This window comes from Carcharodon carcharias, chromosome 10 (assembly GCF_017639515.1).
Source record: "Carcharodon carcharias isolate sCarCar2 chromosome 10, sCarCar2.pri, whole genome shotgun sequence".
NCBI classification, from domain to species: Eukaryota; Metazoa; Chordata; class Chondrichthyes; order Lamniformes; family Lamnidae; genus Carcharodon; species Carcharodon carcharias.
The window spans coordinates 110,872,459-110,893,056 of NC_054476.1; the positions used below are offsets into that span (position 1 = coordinate 110,872,459).

The following is a 20,598-nucleotide window of genomic DNA, read 5'->3' on the forward strand; positions in this document are numbered from 1 at the left end:
CATACCACTGGCCGTTAACCTGGTATGAGTCGATGCCGACGTTCAGGTTCCTGATGTTGATGGTGTAAAACACGCTCTCGTCCGTATCCCAGAAGAAAAGGTCATTATCGACACAGAAGATGATATTCTTAGCCGCTTCATCCCAATGCCTGTCACCCCCCTTCAGTCGGCGTAACACGGGGTGATTGAGCAGCTCCGCCCACCAGTGCTCACAACCGTCCGCCATCTTCCCCAGGGCCGCCCGGAAGTGCGTCACTATCATTGCTAGCCAGTGGCGGGCCTGGGTCCACTTCCCGGCCAGTGCGCCTGCGCAGCGCCGCTGCTGCGCTGACGGGCATTGCGCTTGCGCGACGGAACCGGTGGCGTGGTCGGTTAGCGGCTAAAGTCCGCTTCCGGACAGCAGCTCCAACTCTACGCTTCGGACCTGCCGCCTGAGGGGCCGGGTATGGACTTCAGTGAGAGAATGGAAGTGGATTCCAGGCACCGAACTCTATATAAAGGCCGTACTGCCCCCTGGAAGGAGACATACAGGAAGGTGAGAGGCCCGGGGATTGAAGCCCTCTGTCACCAGGAACAGGCCTTTCAGCCCTGGAGCCTTTTTTATTCATTCACAGCATTTATTGCCCATCCTTAATTGCACTTGAGAAGGTGATGTTGAGCTGCCTTCTTGAACCGCTGCAGTCCATGTGGTGTAACAGTGCTGTTAGGAAGGCAGTTCCAGGATTTTGATCCAGTGACAGTGAAGGAATGGCGATATATTTCCAAATCAGGATGATGAGTGACTTGGAGGGGAACTTCCAGGTGGTGGTGTTCCCATGTATCTGCTGCCCTTGTCCTTCTAGGTGGTAGTGGTCATGGGTTTGGAAGGAGCTGTCGAAGGAGCCTTCGTGAGTTCCTGCAGTGCATCTTGTAGATGGTACACACAGCTGCTACTGTGCGTCGGTGGTGGAGGGAGTGAACGTTTGTGGATGGTGTGCCAATCAAGTGGACTGTTTTGTCCTGGATGATGTCAAGTTCCTTCAGTGTTGATGGAGCTGCACCCGCCCAGGCAAGTGGGGAGTATTCCATCATACTCTTGACCTGTGCCTTGTAGATGGTGGACAGGCTTTGGGTAGTCAGGAAATGAATTACCAGGATTTCCAGCTTTTGACCTGCTCTTGTAGCCACAGTATTTATATGGCTAGTTCAGTTCAGTTTCTGGTCAATGGTAACCCCGCTGCGCCCCCACCCCACTTGTCAGTCCAAGCCTGGATATTGTCCAGGCCTTGCTGCATTTGGACATGGACTGCTTCAGTATCTGTGGAGTTGCGAACGGTGCTGAACATTGTGCAATCATCAGTGAATATCCCCACTTCTGTTCTTATGATGGAAGGAAGATCATTGATGAAGCCCCATTCTCTGTAGACTCACTTGTAGATCAAAATCTATCTCAGCTTTGAATATATGTTTTATTCTTTCATGGAATATGGGTGTCACTGCAAGGTCAGCTTTGTTCATGGAATATGGCAACTTTGTTGCCCTTGAACAGATTGGCTTGCTCAGCCTTTTCAGAGGGTAGTTGAGAGTCAACCACATTGCTTTGTTTGCAATGACTCAGCCTGCACTGCTCTTCAGGGAAGAGAATTCCACTCTGAGAGAAGCAATTCGCCCTTATCGCCATCTTAAATGGGAGACTCTTTGTTTTGAAACTTCTACATTCCCAACCCCCAAACCGCACCCCCCCCCCCCCCCCCCCCCCACAACCAAAAAAGAGGAAACATGAGGCGGGGCAGGTGGGGTAAACCAGCCAGTGTGCTCAGGCTGTGGGGAGGAATGGTTCAGGCTGGGTTGTGCAGGCTTTAGTGTGCTAGATGGGGCAGGAGGTGGAAGACGTATTGAGGCAGGTGGGCTGGGGGAGGGAGACAGGCCATTCGCAACTCCTGAAGCAGTTCATGTCCAGGCTTGGGCTGACAAGTGGCAAGTAACATTCATGCCACACAAGTGCCAGGTAATCACCATCTGTGGCAAACACTCATCTCCTGACTCCACATAGCCTGTCCACCATCTACAAGGCATAAGTCAGGAATGTGATGGAATACTCCCCGCTTGCCTGCGTGAGTGCAGCTCCCACAACATTGAAGAAGCCTGACACCATCCACATTGGCATCACATCCACAAACGTTCACTCCCTCCACCACCGACACACAGTAGCAGTAATGTGTACCATCTACAAGGTGCACTGCAGGAATTCACCAAGGCTCCCTTAGACAGCACCTGCAAAACCCACGACCATCTAGAAAGACAAGGGCAGTAGACAGATGGGAACACCACCACCTGTAAGTCTCCCACAAGTCACTCATCATTTTGATTTGGAAATATATCACCGTTCCTTCACTGTCGCTGAATCAAAACCCTGGAACTCCCTCCCCAACAGCACAGTGGGTGTACCTACACCACAGGGACTGCAACGGTTCAAGAAGGCAGCTCACCACCACCTTCTTGAGGACAATAAATGCTGGCCCAACCAGCAAAGCCCACATCCCGTGAATGAATTTAAAAAAGGCCAGAAGAGGTGGGCTGGATAAGCCCTGCTCCTCCCCATGCACACCACACTGGTTACTGTGACAGTTTCTTGTTTATAATATAATGGGGCTGGCAACACGGACAGGCCTCGGGTAATTTACACTGTCAGGAATGTCTCCTTTTATTTTGTGGTAGGAGGAATTTCTGAAAGTGTAATCTCTGCTCTTTGCTTCAAATTCTGAGAGACTGAATACTTTGATATTTCTAATTTTTTATTTACTCTCTGGCGATGTAGATCAGGTGGCAGCCATGGCTTAGTGGTGGTACTCATACTTGAGACAGAAAATTCTTTATTCAAGTTTCATTTCATAAACCTAAGGACAAAAAACTATGCTGACACTCCAGTGCAGTACCACAGGAGTGCTGCATTATCGGCGGTGCCACCTTTCAAATGGGATGTAAAACCGTCAACACTCTCAGATGTAAAAGACCCCATGGCACCATGCAAAGAGGAAAAGCTCTTCCCTAATGTCCTGTATGATATTTATCCCTCAGCCAATATCACTGAAACATTATCTGGTCATTATCACATTGTGGGGGGTTTGTGGAACCTTAGTATGGTCAAATTGGCTGCTGTGTTATCTACTTTGCAGGAGTGACCACACTTCAAACATTGGTTGTAAGTTGGTTTGGGATCATCCTGAGCTCCTGCAAGGCACAATATAAATGCCTTTTCTTCGATGGACTCGTGCCATGTGCAAAGTGCATCTTGCGAGACTATCCAGTCAGTTGGAGCTGGCATTCTGCTTTGAGTTGACTAAAGCCAGTCAGGGTCTCCCTTTTTCTACTATTCTCCACCTTGAGTGGAGTGTTTCTCTGCAGTGCAACTAAAGATTATTTTACCGTTGCTACATGGGAGGGTAGGAGACCTTATTTAGGCTGCTGTCAGTTTTTCCCAATGATTAAATGTGATTTTGAGTGTAAAACCAGGAACAGGATGATCAAGTAGTAAAGTGTCAATGAATTAATACAAATAATGAAAAATATTGTTCTTAACTGTGAACTGCATTCTCTCTATCGTAAGTATAACTGTAGCATTTCATTGAACTGAAGTGGAGAACCTGTACCTGGCATAGAAACTGCTGCTTAGCATGTCTGTTTGTGGGACTTAATGGTGTTCAAATTGGCAGTTGTATTGGCTACATAAGAACTTTGAAAGTAATCTGCCTCCATGGTAGAAAACAAAACAAACAGTTGGGAGGAACCAAAGGTCTAATGAGAGTGAGAAACTTAATGTTATTTATATTAGTAAAGATAGTACTGGAGAAATTAATAACTTAAATTTATATTGTGCATTGATCCCAGAGTGGTCCCCTGTGGAATGAAAGATAGTAAGTGAAACCCTTTTATTCAGGAAAGGAGGGAGAGAGAATAGACTAGTTAACCTAGCATCAATGGTAAGCAAAATGCTAGAATCAATTTGGAACACGGGAGCAGGAGAAGGCCGTGCAGCCCATCGATCCTGCTCTGCCATTCAATATGATCACGGCTGATCATTCAATTCAGTGCCCTTTTCCCACACTATCCCCTTATCTCATTAGTATTTAGTAATCTCAATCTCTGCTATAAACATACTCAATGACTGAGCTTCCATGGCCCTCTGGGGTAGAGAATTTTTCCCAAAGATTTACAGCCCTCTGAGTAAAAACATTTCTCCTTATCTCAGTCCTCAGTGGCTTCCGCTTATTTTGAAATTGTCCCCCTGGTTCTAGACTCCCTAACCAGGGGAAACACCTTACCTGCATCTACCCTATCTATCCCTTTAAGTATTTTGTAGGTTTTAATGAGATCACCTCTCATTTTTCGAAACTCTAAAGAATATAGACCCAGTTTCCTCAATCGCTCTTCATAGGACAGTCCCACCATCCCCAGAACAAGCCTGGTGAACCTATGCTACATTTCCCCCTATGGCATGGTACTCCAGGTGCGGTCTAACCAAGGTTCTAGACAACTGAAGCAAGGCTTGGCTACTCCTGTACTCAAATCCTCTTGCAATAAAGGCTAACATTCATTAGCCTTTTTAATTGCCTGCTGCACCTGCATGTTAGCTTTCAGTGATACTCAGGTCCCTTTGTACATCTACACTTTCTAATATCTCACCATTTAAGAAATACTCTGCACAACTGTTCCTCCGACCAAAGTGGATAATCTCATATTTTTCTACATTATATTCCATCTGCCATGTTCTTGCCCATGTACTGAGTCTGTCCAAAACCCCTTGAAGCCTCTTTGCATCTTCCTCACAACACACATTCCCACCTAGCTTGGTGGCATCAGCAAACTTGGAAATATTACGTTTGGTCCCCACATCCAAATCATTGATATATGTTGTAAACAGCCAGGGCTCAAGAACTGACCCTTGCAGTACCCCATTAGTCACAGCCTGCCAATGCGGGAATGACCTATTTATTCCTACTCTCTGTTTTCTGCCTGTTCGCCAATCCTTAATCCATGCCAGTATATTACCTCCTATCCGACGTACTTTTATTTTTCTAATCAACCTCCTGTGGGGGACTTTATCGAAAACCTTCTGAAAATCCAAGTACATTATGTCCACTGACTCCCCTCTTTCAATTCCGTTAGTAACATCCTCAAAAAAACTCCAACAGGTTCGACAAACATGATTTCCCATTCATAAATCGATGTTGACTATGTCAAATCAGATCCATTTATCACATACTTTATAATAGATTCTAGTATTTTCCCTACTACTGATGTCAGGCTAACAGATCTGTAGTTCCCTGTTTTCTCTCTTCCTCCCTTCTTAAATAGCGGGGTGACATTTGCTAATCTGCAGGATTAAGACAGACACAGTAATTATTTAGCTTCTGTGTCATTTCCCTATTCCCCATTATGAATTCTCCTTACTCTGCTAATCTGCAGGAACCGTTCCAGAATCTATAGAATTTTGGAAGATGATCACCATTGCGTCCACTAACGCCATAGCTACCTCTTCCTACAATCTGGGATGTAGAATATCAGGATTTGGGGACTTATCAACCTTCAGTCCCATTAATTTCTCCAATACAATCCTCTTATAAATACTAATTTCTTCCAATTCTTCATTCTTATTTGGATCTCTAATTCTGGCAGATTTCTTGTATCTTCCTCAGTGAAGACAGACTCATTAATTATTTAGCTTCTGTGTCATTTCCCTATTCCCCATTATGAATTCTCCTTACTCTGCCTGTAATGGAGCCGTGTTTGTCTTAACCAGACTTTTCCTTATTACGTACCTATAGAAGCTTTTACAATCTGTTTTGATGTTTTTTTGCTAGTATACGTTCATATTCTATTCTCCCTTTATCAGCTTCTTGGTCACCCTTTGCTGTATTTTAAAATGCTCCCAATCCTCAGGTTTACTTCTATTTCTGGCAACTTTATCAGCTTTTTCTTTTAATCTTATACAATCCTTAATTTCCTTTGTTAGCTATAGCTTTAAGTATAAGTTTTAGCTTTAAGTTTAGTTTATATTTTGTATGTGTGTGTTAACAAAGGGGAAACCTGGGTTTCGTTTCACTTTAGAATGTGGGTTTGTTTGTGTACCTGCATTTTAATGTGGTTTTACAACAATCAACAATGGTTTCATGGACGTCATTAGACTTTTAATTCCAGATTTTTATTGAATTCAAATTCCACCATCTGGTGTGGCGGGATTCAAACCCTGGTCCCCAGAGCATTACCCTGGGTCTCTGGATTACTAGCCTAGCGACAATACTATTACGCCATGGCCTACCCCATGTGAGACCAGTTGGCTCATGGTGTGACAGGTGTCTGGGGGAAGCTGATGAGAGATCCATAGCATCTGCTTTGGATGGCACCTGTCACTTGATCTTGGAATCTGGTGTGTGCATATTGGTTTACATGCACTGTATACTTACAAATCTGTATATACCTGTAAATATATGCTTGTGGGTGAAGGCGCAGTGTAATATAGTTAATCTTTTTCCTGTTTAATAAATGCTTTATTCTTTTGTTGAAAGTACATCAGCAGACTCTGTGACTCTCTTCAGTAGCTGCCCTCCATGTTTCTAAACAAAAGATAAACATTAGGATCTGTCAGGCCAGTTTCCACCCTGGAATCTGACTTGTTCAGGAGTAACATCAGCTGGGATCATAACAAAAGCTGCTGTTTTATTGTGTTTGTTGACTAGAACATGGAATTCACTGCTCATCTTCAAATTGTATCATGGTATGCTTAGCTTCCATCTAAATCACAGGAGCAGGCAGATGAGAACTTGTCTTAAAGTCAGTTCGATCAGTAACAGCTTTGGCATTGTGAGGATATTTTTTATCAGGTCAATTCTAAGCCTGTTGGAATGTTTCACAATGTATAAATGTAAGTTGCTGTAGTCACATTAAAATAAGAAGCTTGCAGGCCAGCCAGCCTGCAGAATGGGCACAGAGAAGAACTGGTGCCAAGTAGTGAGTAGTGAAGAAAGAATCTCAGGCTTTACAATCCAGAGAGTTGGTTGAGAGGATCTCTGCATAATTAAAATATTAAACGGTATAGGTCAATAATGAACTATTTCATTAACGGATTAATAGGGCATTCTTTTCAATTAAGGAAAATGTAAAACAAATAATTCTGGAAAACCTTCCTTTGCTCAAAGTGCTTTGGGTTGCCCTGAGGTTGTGAAAATTAAAAATCTTTTTTTAATTTTGAAACAGAGTGTAGTGAGTTGTGTTGCCTTTCCTTTTACAGAATGTGTTAAAATAAGAATTTCCCCACTGCTTTTGTTTTAAATGTGGAAAGATTGAACAAAAATTTACAAGTAAGCACGGCCTATTATCTGCGCAGAGAAATTGCAGGTGTGTTCATAGCTCTCTCGTTTTCAGTAAAAAAAAATCTATCCCTTTATGAAGTACAGTCACCTTCATTCCCTATGTTCTCTCTCTCTAGAGGTGTGTAGAAAGATTGAAGAACAGCCGGGCAAAGCTGTTAGACAGGTACAGGCATGTGGGAGAGAATCCAAGCTGCAACCTCAGTGGATCCTTGCTCGTGCAAGAGGTGATGGAAGAAGAATGGAGAGCTCTGAAAGCACAAGATGGAAATTTCCACTCACTGTGGAAGAGGGGAAGTTTAACAGAGGTTTGTTAATCTCACCACCCTTCTAATGATAGGTTCTAATCTAGATTTTAATTTTGTAAGTTTTGAAATTGTGTTGCAAATCTTAAAATAAGCAGGTATGGCACCTCCTGAAATAACAGATAAAGGAATAGTGTAATGACATGCTAAATGTGTGTTAAGCTTTGTACAATGTATTTCAATAAAGAGCAATCTGAACACGGCTGTCCTGAAGCAGACATTTTAAGAAGCTATAAAGAATGATAAAGTCCAGACGTGTATTAATTAAGTTCAATTAGACAGAAGATCTTGAGCACCAATTTGATATTTCACGAATGATGTTATTAAGATGGTTACTTTGTGCTGTTTGGTGTGTTTAGTTAAGTGTGATATAGTTTTGTCCAGGAATGTCACCATTTATAATGTTTTGATGGGCAATCACTTCACAAACGGCTGATTTATAATAATTCTAATACGACAAATGAGAGTGCTGTAATGTGCACAGGAGTGTGCATTTGAAAATCTCTGAGTATAAACTGTTACTGTCATCCTAAATTTTAAAGTAACTGCTCTGAGAACCAGTTGCAGGTTGAATTGCTGACTGCTGGCCTCAATTAATTATTAATAGCTACTCATTTTTTTTCAGAGAAAAATGTAATCTTCTGATCATCAGGCCTGTGAAATCATCTGAATTAAAAAAATTATCTTTTTCTATAATTGTATTCAATATTCAACGCATTCTAAGATTTGTGAAACATGCTTCTTAGCCTTAATTTTTCATAGAAAATTAAGACTTTTCCACCTACTTTTTTCTTGAAAAGAGAATGTATTTTACAATGATAAAACAATAATCTATCTGTAATGTAATCAAAATCTTGTATCTGCAGACTTCCTGACAACTTTTTCATTATAAATGTGGACACTGAAATTTATAATGGAAACTGTGAGAACTTGTCACACTGTAATTACACCCTCCTGCAATGATGTGATCAGAAATGGATCTGATATGCATATTACTTTCACAATTACAGATTAAAGGTAGTTGAGGTTTAGCTTTTTTAGTTCCACTCTTGACAACTTGGAAGCAGCTGGAGGCCATTTAGCTTATTGCTTTTGGCCTTGATGTTTTTTGATCATTTTAATGCCCACTCCTTCCCTTCTTAGCCCTTGCTATTTCCCTTTTTAAAATGTCTGAGTTGGTTCGGCACCCGCCATCTTCTGGGGAAGTGTGTTCCATGCAATCTCGGCCTTTTATATGAAGAAATTAACTGGTTTGGTTTTAGTTACATAGGCCCCTCGTTCTGTTTAATCAGATTTCTAGAGTGTTTACTTTATTAGAAATCCACCATTGGAGTGATGTTTCTATGGTTTGATTTGCTCCCCAGGTTCTGAATACACTGGAGAATATAACTGAATTGGCAGAACTTGAGGAAATTCAACAGGAGCTCCTCAGCGAAGGTAAAACCTACTTATAAACCATACCTCTCCACCATATGTTATAGAAAACTGGCATAAATTCTATTATAATAATGTCTTTATGCCTAATCTGCCAATGAGCTTGAGCTGAGGAAAATATGGTCAGTCGATTTCTTCAGTCTTTTGACTTGAAGTTGACTTGCCAAGTAAAATGCCTTATTCCTATGCTTACTTTTGCTCAACTCATATGTGTTCTATTTATTCAATAAGTAGGAAGAATAATCCATTTGAAAATCAGTTCTCCCTTAACCACATGAGGAAGCCCTAAACTCTCCTTCTGTTACTGCCTAATATATTAAAATCCTTTACAATGATTGTGGTTAAAAATGTATCTTTGAATATATATTTGTGATAGTTCTTCTAAATTGCCTAAAGAATTATGGGCTATTATGCAATGCATGTTGTTTTTAACATGACCTCAGACTTTGGAAATGCTTACATAGCTCAATGCTTGAGTTTGAAAGTACATCAATAGTGACAAACTTTGAAAATAATTAAATATGTTCAACAATTGGGGTGCAAAGAAATTGTTGGGAGGCTGGGGGAGAATGAGCTAAATAATCGTTTAGTAGTATAAAACTTGAGTATCTCTTGGAAAAAAGTCTTCCACTCATCAGGATAGATTTGCAAGAATACCGATAGTAAAAGGATCAACAATTTGTACTGCACGAGAAGAGAATGCTGATAGGTTGGCAAGTGGGCTCTGATTGGTAGAGTCATTGCCATGGAAAATACAGCAGGAGCAGTTAACTGCCAAGCTTTTGTTTAAATTCAAACCAGGCAGGTCAAGTCTAATTAGTCATGGCATTGTCCTGGGGAATGAACCAGGCCAAGCTGTCCCCAAAGCTTTTGTTTAGTCGAAAAAAGTGCAATGCATGGAAATGCTCCTTCTGCCTGCAAAGGAAAGGACCCTGCATGTGACTATATGTAGCTTTTGGCACAAGCAAGTGAGCCACACTGCAAGCCCAACTGGTAATCTTACATTGGTTGTCAGTGTAATTCTTAGCACAGTCAGGATTGTTTAGCTAGTGCTGTCCTATTGCAGAATCACATCTAATATTGTACACTATGTTTTGAGTTTTGTAAGCATGAGCTGGTTGGGTATGGTCAGTACTTGCCTGTTGCGAACAGCCAAAGGGACTTGCTGTTTGGTACAATCCGCCAGTCATTGGAACATATGGCCTACATACCCGGCATCACACCAGCACTGAAATTCACACACCACATCGCTCATTTGTGTGATAGGCATTTTAAAAATTCTAGTACTAAATGATGTCTGCTATATTTCTTGTAGAACAGGCCATCATAGAGGAGTACGAGGCCAGCTTACGTTTCGATGAAGCCTGTTTGAACGCCATTATTGATGGGTTTGTTGTTCCTGACGACAGACTCATATGCCCTGTTTGTAACAGGTGAGTATGTTGGAATCAGGCTGTGAATTGGATTTCTAGCTGATTTCCTGACTCTCTTTAAAGCTATTTGTCTCAAGGCGGCTGCAGTACAAAGGAGTGGAAGTTATGTTAGAGTTATATAAAGCTCTGCCCCTTTTAAAATAACTGTTCTACTTCGAGCACTGCACCTAGGCAGGATATATTGACCTTCAGGAGAATGTCAGAAAGCAGGTCTTTCCACAAAGGATAGTGGAAATCATGAACTCTTCCTCAAAAAGCTGTTGAGGCTGGTGGGGTTAGGGGGTCAATTGGAAGTGTCAAACTTGAGATCAATAGATTTTTGTTAGATAAGGGTATTAAGGTTTACAGAATCAAGGGTGAATGGGGGTAAGATATAGATCAACCATGAACAAATTGAATGATGGAACAGGCCCTGGGGCTGAATGACCTACTTTTATTGCTGCTTTCTTAATCTAACAGTTTCAAAGCATATAAAAGATTTGCAGGAGAGGAATTGGGAAAAAAAAACGTAAATGTATGGTTTTCCAGAAGGAGCTATTACAATCGACGCATTGCTGCCTTGAAGTTGTGTGACTTTGGAAGATCTTTTATTGAAATATTTGAAACTATTTTTAAGATGGTATGGCAGACCAGTGCTGCCCTAGTTTTGATCTCAGGCCTTTGTACGATTAGTGAGGGCTTTCATATTCCTTGATTGAACAAAATAAATTGTCCGAGCGTTCCAGCTCCTGTTCACTATCTAGTGATAACCCCACAGACTGGCCACTAGGTAGATTCTGGGTATAGACTGCAATGGACTTGAGTGTGATACTTCCTTCCTCTCAGTTAACCTTTAAACACCCACTATTTATACATGGTGAATGGTTAGTTGGGTTGATTGCCAGAGAGATAAAAACTAAAATCCAGCGTGAGTTCCAGAGAGGAGTGTGATATAAGTGGAGCTATGTCCTGCTTAAATTCTGATGTATCTTTTTAAAATTTAGCTCCAGATATATTCTCTGGTGCAGTGACAAAGACTGCACCTAATGTGAACCCTCAATCCAAAGTGAGTCTTCATCTGCCTTATTATGTAGAGAATTTTAATTAAGCCCAGAGATTAAATTGCAAATCTTCTGCACTATATTTTGGCTGATAGTTTATATATTTTTCTATTCATTTATGGGGTGTGGGCATCAGTGGTAAGGCTAGCATTTAATTGCCCACCCCTAATTGCCCTTGAGAAGGCGGTGGTGAGCTGCCTTCTTGAACTGCTGCAGTCCATGTGCTGTAGGGACACCCACAGCGCTGTTAGAGGAAGGATGTTCTTGCTATAGAGGGAGTGCAGCAAAGATTTACCAGACTGATTCCTGGGATGGCGGGACAGACATATGAGGAGAGATTGAGTCGGTTAGGATTATATTCGCTGGAGTTCAGAAGAATGAGGGGGGAATCTCATAGAAACCTATAAAATTATAACAGGGCTGGAACGCTCGGACAATTTATTTTGTTAGGGAGTTCCAGGATTTTAACCCAGTGATAGTAAAGCAACGACAATATATTACCAAGCCAGGATGGTGAGTTGCTTGGAGGGGAACTTGCAGCTGGTGGTGTTCCCATGTGTCTGCTGCCCTTGTTCTTCTAGATGGTAGTGGTCGTGAGTTTGGAAGATGCTGTCTAAGGAGTCTTGGTGAATTTATACCACATGATTTCCTATGACTTTAGGAAGCAAAATATAACTTTTCATTAGACATTGATTCAGGCTAAAATCTGCTGGACCTATTTAGCAGCAGTGATGTGTAGTCGATAAAAATGCAACTATCCATTAATGAAAATAAAACAGTCACATAAACTGCCCACGGGAAGGTCCCTGAATATTACATATCTTCGCAAACTGCAAGTATGGTGGTATTAACACGAATTAGCATTCTCTGGATTACTAGTCCAGTCCAATAACATAACCATGTCCAGGATGAGTTGTGTGTACTTGCTTGCTCAGAGGTTTCTTGGCCTGGAATATATACAGCAGGTCTTTCACCATATCTTCACTTCTTTATTGGCCGCATGACAGCTCTCTGAAGTGGAAAAGTGTCTAAACTGCAATAACCAAACAATCTGATAGGACCCTAATGTTCAAAAATAGTTATTTTCAAAACCAATGTGATCTGTACAAATTAAGCATTTATACTTCTGATTATTCAGCTGAATTTGTTTATATTCTCTATAATTAGAATCCTTGCAATTTAATTTGACTAGTGTTTGCTCAAACAATAACATAGAAACAGAAAATAGGAGCAGGCGAAGGCCATTCGGCCCTTCGAGCCTACTCCACCATTTAGTGAGATCATGGCTGATCATCCAACTCAATAGCCTGCTCCCGCTTTCTCCCCATATCCTTTGATCCCTTTTGCCCCAAGAGCTATATCTAACTCCTTGAAAACACATGTTTTGGCCTCAACTGTGGTAGCGAGTTCCACAGGCTCACCACTTTCTGGGTGAAGAAATTTCTCCCCATATCAGTCCTAAGTGGTCTACCCCTACCCTGTACCCTCAGACTGTGACCCCAGCTCTGGACTCCTCCACCATTGGGAACATCCTTCCTGCAGCTACCCTGTTATAATTTTATAGGTTTCTATGAGATTCCCCCCTCATTCTTCTGAACTCCAGTGAATATAATCCTAACCGACTCAGTCTTTCCTCATATGTCAGTCCCGCCATCCCAGGAATCAGTCTGGTAAACCTTTGCTGCACTCCCTCTATAGCAAGAACATCCTTCCTCAAATAAGGAGACCAGAACTGCACACAATATTCCAGGTATGGTCTCACCAAGGCCCTGTATAATTGCAGTAAGATATCCCTGCTCCTGTACTCTAATCCTTTCGCTATGAAGGCCAACATACAATTTGCCTTCTTTACCGCGTGCTGCACCTGCATGCTTACCTTCAGCGACTGGTGTACGAGGACACCCAGGTCTTGTTGCACATTCCCCTCTCTCAATTTATACCCATTCAGATAATAATCTGCCTTCCTGTTTTTGCTACCAAAGTGGATAAGCTCACATTTATCCACATTATACTGCATCTGCCATGCATTTGCCCACTCACTCAGCTTGTCCAAATCACACTGAAGCATCTCTGCATCCTTCTCACAGCTCACCCTCCCACTCAGCTTTGTGTCATCTGCAAATTTGGAGATATTACATTTAGTCCCCTCATCTAAATCATTAAATATATTGTGAATAGCTGGGGTCCCAGCACCGATCCCTGCGGTACCCCACTAGTCACTGCCTGCTATTCAGAAAAAGACCCGTTTATTCTTACTCTTTGTTGCCTGTCTGCCAACCAGTTTTCTATCCATCAAAATACACTACCCCAATCCCATGCGCTTTAATTTTACACATTAATCTCTTATGTGGGACTTTGTCGAAAGCCTTCTGAAAGTCTAAATAAACCACATCCAGTGGGTCTCCCTCATCAACTCTACCAGTTACATCCTCGCAAAATTCCAGTACATTTGCCAAGCATGATTTCCCTTTCGTAAATCCATGCTGACTCTGTCTGATTCTGCCACTGTTTCCCAAGTTCTCAGCTATTAAATCTTTTTTCGTGGACTCTAGAAATTTCCTCACTACCGACGTCAGGCTGACTGGTCTATAATCCCCTGTTTTCTCTCTACCTCCCTTTTTAAATAGTGGAGTTACATTAGCTACCCTCCAACCTGTGGGAACTGTTCCAGAGTCTATAGAATCTTGGAAGATGACCACCAATGCATCTACTATTTCTAGGGCTACTTCCTTAAGTGTAATAAGATCTTGGGCTGTGAGTTTTGTTTGGCAGAGCAGGTGCATATTGGGCATAGGTGCAAAATAATTGCATTAAGGTGTCATTGTTAGTTGTGTGACTCCTCCACAATGATTCTGATCAAAGGAAGTGGGGCTTGGCTTTGTAAAATGTCTTGGTGAAGGGTTTCATAAACAGAGATCGAGCTTAGAGCTATACTCCGATTAATTAAAGGGAGGAGAGGTAAGGTGAGAAAATTGAAGCCCCAAGTAGTAGAACATGTATTTGACTACAATTTATGTTTACTACATTTCTTGCCAGAATTTGTTTCAGCAGATAACAACAACAATAAGTAGTAGAACATGTATTTGACTACAATTTATGTTTACCACATTTCTTGCCAGAATTTGTTTCAGCAGATAGCAACAACAATAATCTAACAAAAGCTACTTTCCTTTCACAGGAACTACCTAAATGTGAGCAGTGACTTTATAGCTTGCCAGTGTGGGATGTGCATTAATACAGGGGTAAGTTTCTTGCATACAGCAATCTGATTCCCCTGAAAGAAAGAAAACAAAGGAATTGTAATTGGGTCTGCCTTATTGGGCTTGCATTCTACATCTGCACATTTTTTTTTATTATTCTTTCGTGGGATGTGGGCATCATTGGTAAGACCAACGTTTGCTAATTGCCCTTGAGAATGGGTGGCGTGAATGTTACTTATCAGCCCAAACCTGAATATTGTCCAGGTCTTAATGCATATGGACATGGGCTGCTTCATTATCTGAGCAGTTGCAAATGGTGCCGAACATTGTGCAGGCATCAGCGAACATCCCCACTTCTGACCTTATGATGGAGGGAAGGTCATTGAAGCAGCTGAAGATTATTGGGCCTAGGACACTACCCTGAGTGCTAAGGCATAACTGACCCAATCTCTGTCTAAGTGGAACCCTTTGAAAGCTCACTTTAATATTGAGGCATGATTTCTTTTAGTCAAGAAACCATTTGCTTCCAGTATTAATGGAAGCACTCCAAGCTGTGTGCACAGAGGTGGTATTATGAACTAACTAGACTAGCTTGTAAACTAAGTGGCAGTAGGAATTTGGTGAGAGTGATAGTGTGTAAATAGTTCAGATACAGGTGTAGTGTGCTTTTTATCAAGCTGGAATATGACATACTTGCCTTATTTTAAATAACTGTGTCTCCTGTCAACGCAATATGGCCATTTTCGCATGCGTACTGATCCAAGCTGATGTTACTCTGCTGCGTCAAGCCTGCTGATTATTCTGTAAAAGTGAACCAAAGCATGGGTTTTGTAGGCAGGAAATGTATTCAGATCTTAAAATTTTTAATATTATATAACTACATATAAATGGCAGAAAAATGATTTAACAATGTTCAAATGGCAAATTTGCAACAGAAGCAAGAAAAATATTGCTGATGCTGTAATTGGAGACAGAAAACTCTTGGGGTATTCAATTCAAGATGCTGCCCGAATGTCTCCAAGATTTTCTGTTTGTTAGTTTTCTGCCTTAAATTAATGACTTTACTTCTGCATTAAAATTGTGCAAAAGTTTTTTTTTCTTTGGCACTGAATGAATTTCAATCTAGTACTGTCAAGTCTATGAAATCCTATTCTCCTGCCAGTCTGATACAATGGGCCAATCTCAAAGATGGCCACCCCAATTAATCTCTGCTGAGAGAGTCTGTAAAATAGTAAACACGCTAGAATTACGCATGCGTGGCATTGGCAGCAAATGTAGCCTACTTTAAAACGTTTCTTTAAATCTCTAAATCTGTGGCAATTAACAGTTAATCAGCTGAAAGTGACTGACTAGATGTTAATTGTTGTAACTGACTATTGATTGACTAGTTGTAACTACGGTGTTTGTAAAAGATTTATATTCAAGGGATATCTGCTACACACAGCTGTCTGTACAAAGCTGGGAGTATCGACTAAATAGAGTGGCAGCTGGAATTTGGTAAGGGGAAGAATTCTGTGCAAAGGGGAAGGAGGTGCTAAGTGTTTAACCCAAGGCACAATAGTAAGTATTTCAATAATCAAAGTAATAAGATCAAAAGGGTTTTTTAAGCACAATGATTGAGACCCGTTGCCTGCAATTTTGCTCTATTTGGGAATTGCCACGGCACTTCAAGTGTCCTGGATAACTATGTGTGCAGGCAGTGCCTCTAGTTACTCGATGTCGAGCTCATTGCTCCTGAGGTTGAGGGTGAGTTGATTCACTGCCGAGTATGCAGTGGTTGAGAATTCCCTGGAGTTCCAGGAGATAGCTATCCCATGGTTCCAGAGATTTCAGGAGAATAATAAATGGGAGGGCCATTGGCAGGGTAGGAAGAGGCAGACAGTACAAGAATCCTCGGTGTGATACTCTCAAACCTGTTCTCAGTGCTGAATACCAATGATCGTGACCACACCTTGGAATGTTGTCAGTTATGTGGAGAGACTGGAGAAGCAGTTGTTCTTCTTAGAGCAGGGAATGTTAAAGGAGATTTAATAGAGATGTTCCAAATCATGAATGGTTTTGATAGATTAAATTAAGAGAAACTGTTTTCAGTGACATAAGAGTTGATAACCAAAGGACACAGAACCTGATTTTTTTTTTTAAATAGCGAATTGTTGTGATCTGGAAGGCACTGCAGATTCAGTCGTAACTTTCAAAAGGGAATTGGATAAAACCTGTCATGAAACATTTGACAGGACTGTGGGGAAACACAGGGGAGTGGGACTAATTGGATAGCTCTTTCAGGGAGCTGGCGCAGGCATGATAGGCCTTTGTACTTTATTATTTGATGACGGTATGACTGCTAGATCTTGTCCTGGCCAATTTTCTAAGGCCAATTTGCTCTTAATTCATTGGGCCCACTGACCCTTGCTGTGTTTTTAGGTTCTGGTTTCCCCCCCACCCCCCGAACCCAAGCTCCCAGACCTGAGCACACCCTGCTGATGCTTACATACTCTGTAGCTGCCCTCAGCACTGATTCTGAAGTTGACCTAATTTTTTTTTTCAATCAGTGAGATCACGTTATGACACAGCAGTTGAAAATGGCCGAGTTACTTAAAATCCCAGAGGCAAATCTTAAACAACTGACATAACCTATATTTTCAATTGGTATGTTTTGAGTTGGAGCTCTAAATTCAGGAATAAAACCACCAGTTTTAGAGAGGTTTTTATATAAAACTAAATGAAACATTTATTAACTTACAACAATTTAAACAAATACACATGGCTACAAATTACAATCATAACTTTTTAACAAATTCCCAAATTAATTTCCATTAAGCAACAATAACCAATTGACTTAAACAGACACCAGGCAAAGCATTTTTCATCTTACGAATTCAAAGTGAGGTTCCTTCCAATTTATTCCTTCACAAACACAGTGGTAGGCTTACAGGTTTAGACCTTACATGCCTCTAACCTGCACACACAAACTCCTTTCCGTTATACCCAGTCTTTCCCTTTGAATGTAAATTCTGATTGTATCACAAGGACCTTTGAACCCCTTTCATAATACCAATTTTATTAGTAATATAAACATTGCTTGATGTCTCCCAGCTATGTGCAAGATTTTGCTCCCACTCTTGAATGCTCTATTCAACAAAAAGCAAATGTACCCTCTACCTTACTGTTTACATCTCAAAACTACTATGCATCAAAGCACCCAGACTAACTGGCTTTAATCCAGTCAACACACACACACACAGAGTAAACCTTTATTTTAAAAAAATAATTTTCAATAACATTATATACATTAATATCTCTTCATGACAGGTCAACATTTATTACCCATCACAAATTGCTCTTGAGAGGGTGTTGTTCAGCCACTGCCTTAAACTACTACAATCCATTTAGTGAAGGTGCCCTCAATTTACAATTAGGCAGGTAATTCCAGGATTTTAATGCAACAACAATGAATATATGTCCACATCAGGATGGTCTAGAGCTTGGCCTGAATAGCCAAGTGGTTATGGTACTGGGTTTGTAACCCCAAGATCAAGAGTTCAAATCTCACAATGGCAAACTATGAAACAATGTAACTTCATCTGAAACAGATGGAAACAGGTTTACTCAAAAGAGTATCAAGAGTTCAAATCTCACAATGGCAAACTATGAAACAATGTAATGTCATCTGACACAGATGGAAACAGGTATTTAAAAGATTATCAAGAGTTCAAATCTCACAATGGCAAAACTATCAGGGTGGTCTGTGACTTAGAGGTGAAGAAGTATGAGAACACCTGTTGACAATATCCTTCTAATTGGTGGAGGTTGTAGGTTTGGGAGATACTGCTGAGGAAGCCTTGATTAGTGCATCCTCTACTCTACATACTGCAGCCAGTGGTGGAGTAAATGGATGTTTAGGTAGTGGAGGAAGAGTCAATCAAGTGGACTGCTCTGTCCTGGAAGTTGTCGTCTTGAGTGTTGTTGGAAGAGCACTCATCCAGGCAAACAGAGGTTATTCCATCACACCTTGACTTATTCCCTACTGATGTCACTCGACAGTTGTGTGGAGGCTGATAGAGCAGGCAGGGTGGGTTTGTCCTGTGTGGACAAGGCATAATTTGAGATATAAGAAACTCTTTAGTTACTGTTAAGCATGTGATGTGAGCCCAATGTATCTTCAGTCTGTTGAAATGCTTGAGGTTTTCACCTATTCACTTATAGGAGGTGACAGTGCAACAATTTCGAGCTCTTCTTGAACACGGTGTCACTGAGCATAGCACTCTATGTGCACATTGTCCAAGCTTTTCTGTCGTAAATGGCATAGAAGCAGAACCCTTGCTTCTCATGAGCTGTCAGGTGAGTGTGAAGGATTACTAGATGACTATGCTTAAATGATGTGTAACAGCACTTTAACTTTGGGGAAAGATGGGACTTCAGCATGCTACTTCATCATAGAATTCATTAAGCTGCCCCTGCTAGTGCTATTGCAATGTTGTCCATTCACTAGCTGAACACATGGGTGCCCTTCTGTTAAAGGTTTGTCAGGGCTTCTCTTCATGCGCCTGTATCATTACCTCTGGAGTCTCCCAAGAATCTATCCTTGCCCCCTACCTGTTTCTCATCAATGCTGCCTCTCATTAATATCATGTGAAAACTCATCAGGTTGCACATGTAAGCTGAAGACACCCAGTTCTTATCTCACCTGTTCAGCCCTCCACTGTGCTTAGGTTGTCAGACTGCTTGTCTGACCTCCAACTTTGGATGAGTCAAAATTCCCTTCATTTAAACACTGGAAAGACTGAAGCCATTGTCTTCAGTACCCATCACAAACTCTATTTCTTAGCCACAAATTCCATTCTTCTTTTCCTTTCTACTATCAGAGGTTGAAGCAGTCTCAGCACACATCCTCTCCATTAACAAGACCAAACACTGGACAAACAATGCAGAGGTAGAGTTCAAATTCCTCCATAGCAATTTGTGATATTGAATTGGATAAATATGGTAATTTCTGGCCTGATACCAGAAAAAAGGATCGTGAAAGTTGCCTTTTTTTAATTAACCTAACTGCTTCACTAATACCCTTCAGGGAATGGCACCTGCTCCCTTGCTTGTTCTGGCGTACCTGTGGCACAGATTCACATTATATTATTGAGTCTTACTCTCAGCAACTCAGGATAAGTAACAAAAACTGCCTGTAAAATGTCACTCAGTGGCAAGAATAAATAAAAAATCCTTTTAAGACAACTTCACCCATCATCATTGCTGCTAACCTTCCACTCATCACTCCTCACTATCCCCCATGTCCAGACTTTTCTCCCTGATCCCTCCTTCAGCCTCTAACTGCTTTTGATCCAAAACTCTCACTGATACTCTGCAATAAAAACCAAGTCACTGTAAATTATGCACTGTGTTAAACAAATGTATCCATTGGTTTAACTATTTTCTGTGGTTTAGGGAAACATTGCTTATAATCAGAAAAAAGTTCACTATCTTTGGACATACTTCTCAAACCTCTTTCCAAACCATTCAGCAAGAATGTGCAGCTCTCTCCTGCACAACATAATTCAGAGTTTAGTGTAATATCAGAGCTATTTTATAAAATACTTCCTGAATGTCTTCAAATTGATCCCTTTTGGATGTTGCAGTTTACTGTAATTTGAGTTAAACCATTTTCTTTTTCTTTTCAGGCTTGTGATTATCTGTCCGTTATCCTATAGTTACACTGAGTGTTCCTGGATATTTTGCAAGAATAGCGATGAATTCAGTAAGAATAGCTCTTGCTGTGTGTAAAGTACTGAACATTATTGTGCATTCTGTGTTCTACCTCTAATATAATAAAGGTTTTTTATGTTTCTGTA

The 20,598-nt window shown here is 41.1% G+C and overlaps 2 protein-coding genes across 4 annotated transcripts in view; one reads left to right on the forward strand and one right to left on the reverse strand.

The window, feature by feature from the left end:
- The window catches only part of nup88 (nucleoporin 88), a 46,031-nt gene extending 45,754 nt beyond the window's left edge, over window positions 1-277 (reverse strand). For all 3 annotated transcript variants that reach the window (XM_041196981.1, XM_041196980.1, XM_041196982.1), the window contains exon 1: window positions 20-277. In XM_041196981.1, the coding sequence (XP_041052915.1) occupies window positions 20-262 (243 nt within the window). In that variant the 5' untranslated portion in view covers window positions 263-277. The remainder of the gene's footprint in view (window positions 1-19) is intronic.
- On the forward strand, window positions 276-20,598 carry rpain (RPA interacting protein). The gene is made up of 7 exons (XM_041196983.1): window positions 276-535; window positions 7,466-7,654; window positions 9,016-9,088; window positions 10,401-10,518; window positions 14,737-14,800; window positions 18,962-19,096; window positions 20,428-20,598. Exons 1-7 carry the CDS (start codon window positions 446-448, stop codon window positions 20,455-20,457), a joined length of 699 nt encoding a protein of 232 aa, XP_041052917.1. The 5' UTR covers window positions 276-445; the 3' UTR covers window positions 20,458-20,598.

Excerpts from the sequence above, each read along its gene's own strand:
- rpain (XM_041196983.1), top strand. The coding sequence starts at position 446 with ATGGACTTCAGTGAGAGAATGGAAGTGGATTCCAGGCACCGAACTCTA. Across the intron at positions 9,089-10,400 it reads ACAGGAGCTCCTCAGCGAAG|AACAGGCCATCATAGAGGAG; the intron begins GTAAAACCTACT and ends TATTTCTTGTAG. Across the intron at positions 14,801-18,961 it reads GGATGTGCATTAATACAGGG|GAGGTGACAGTGCAACAATT; the intron begins GTAAGTTTCTTG and ends ATTCACTTATAG.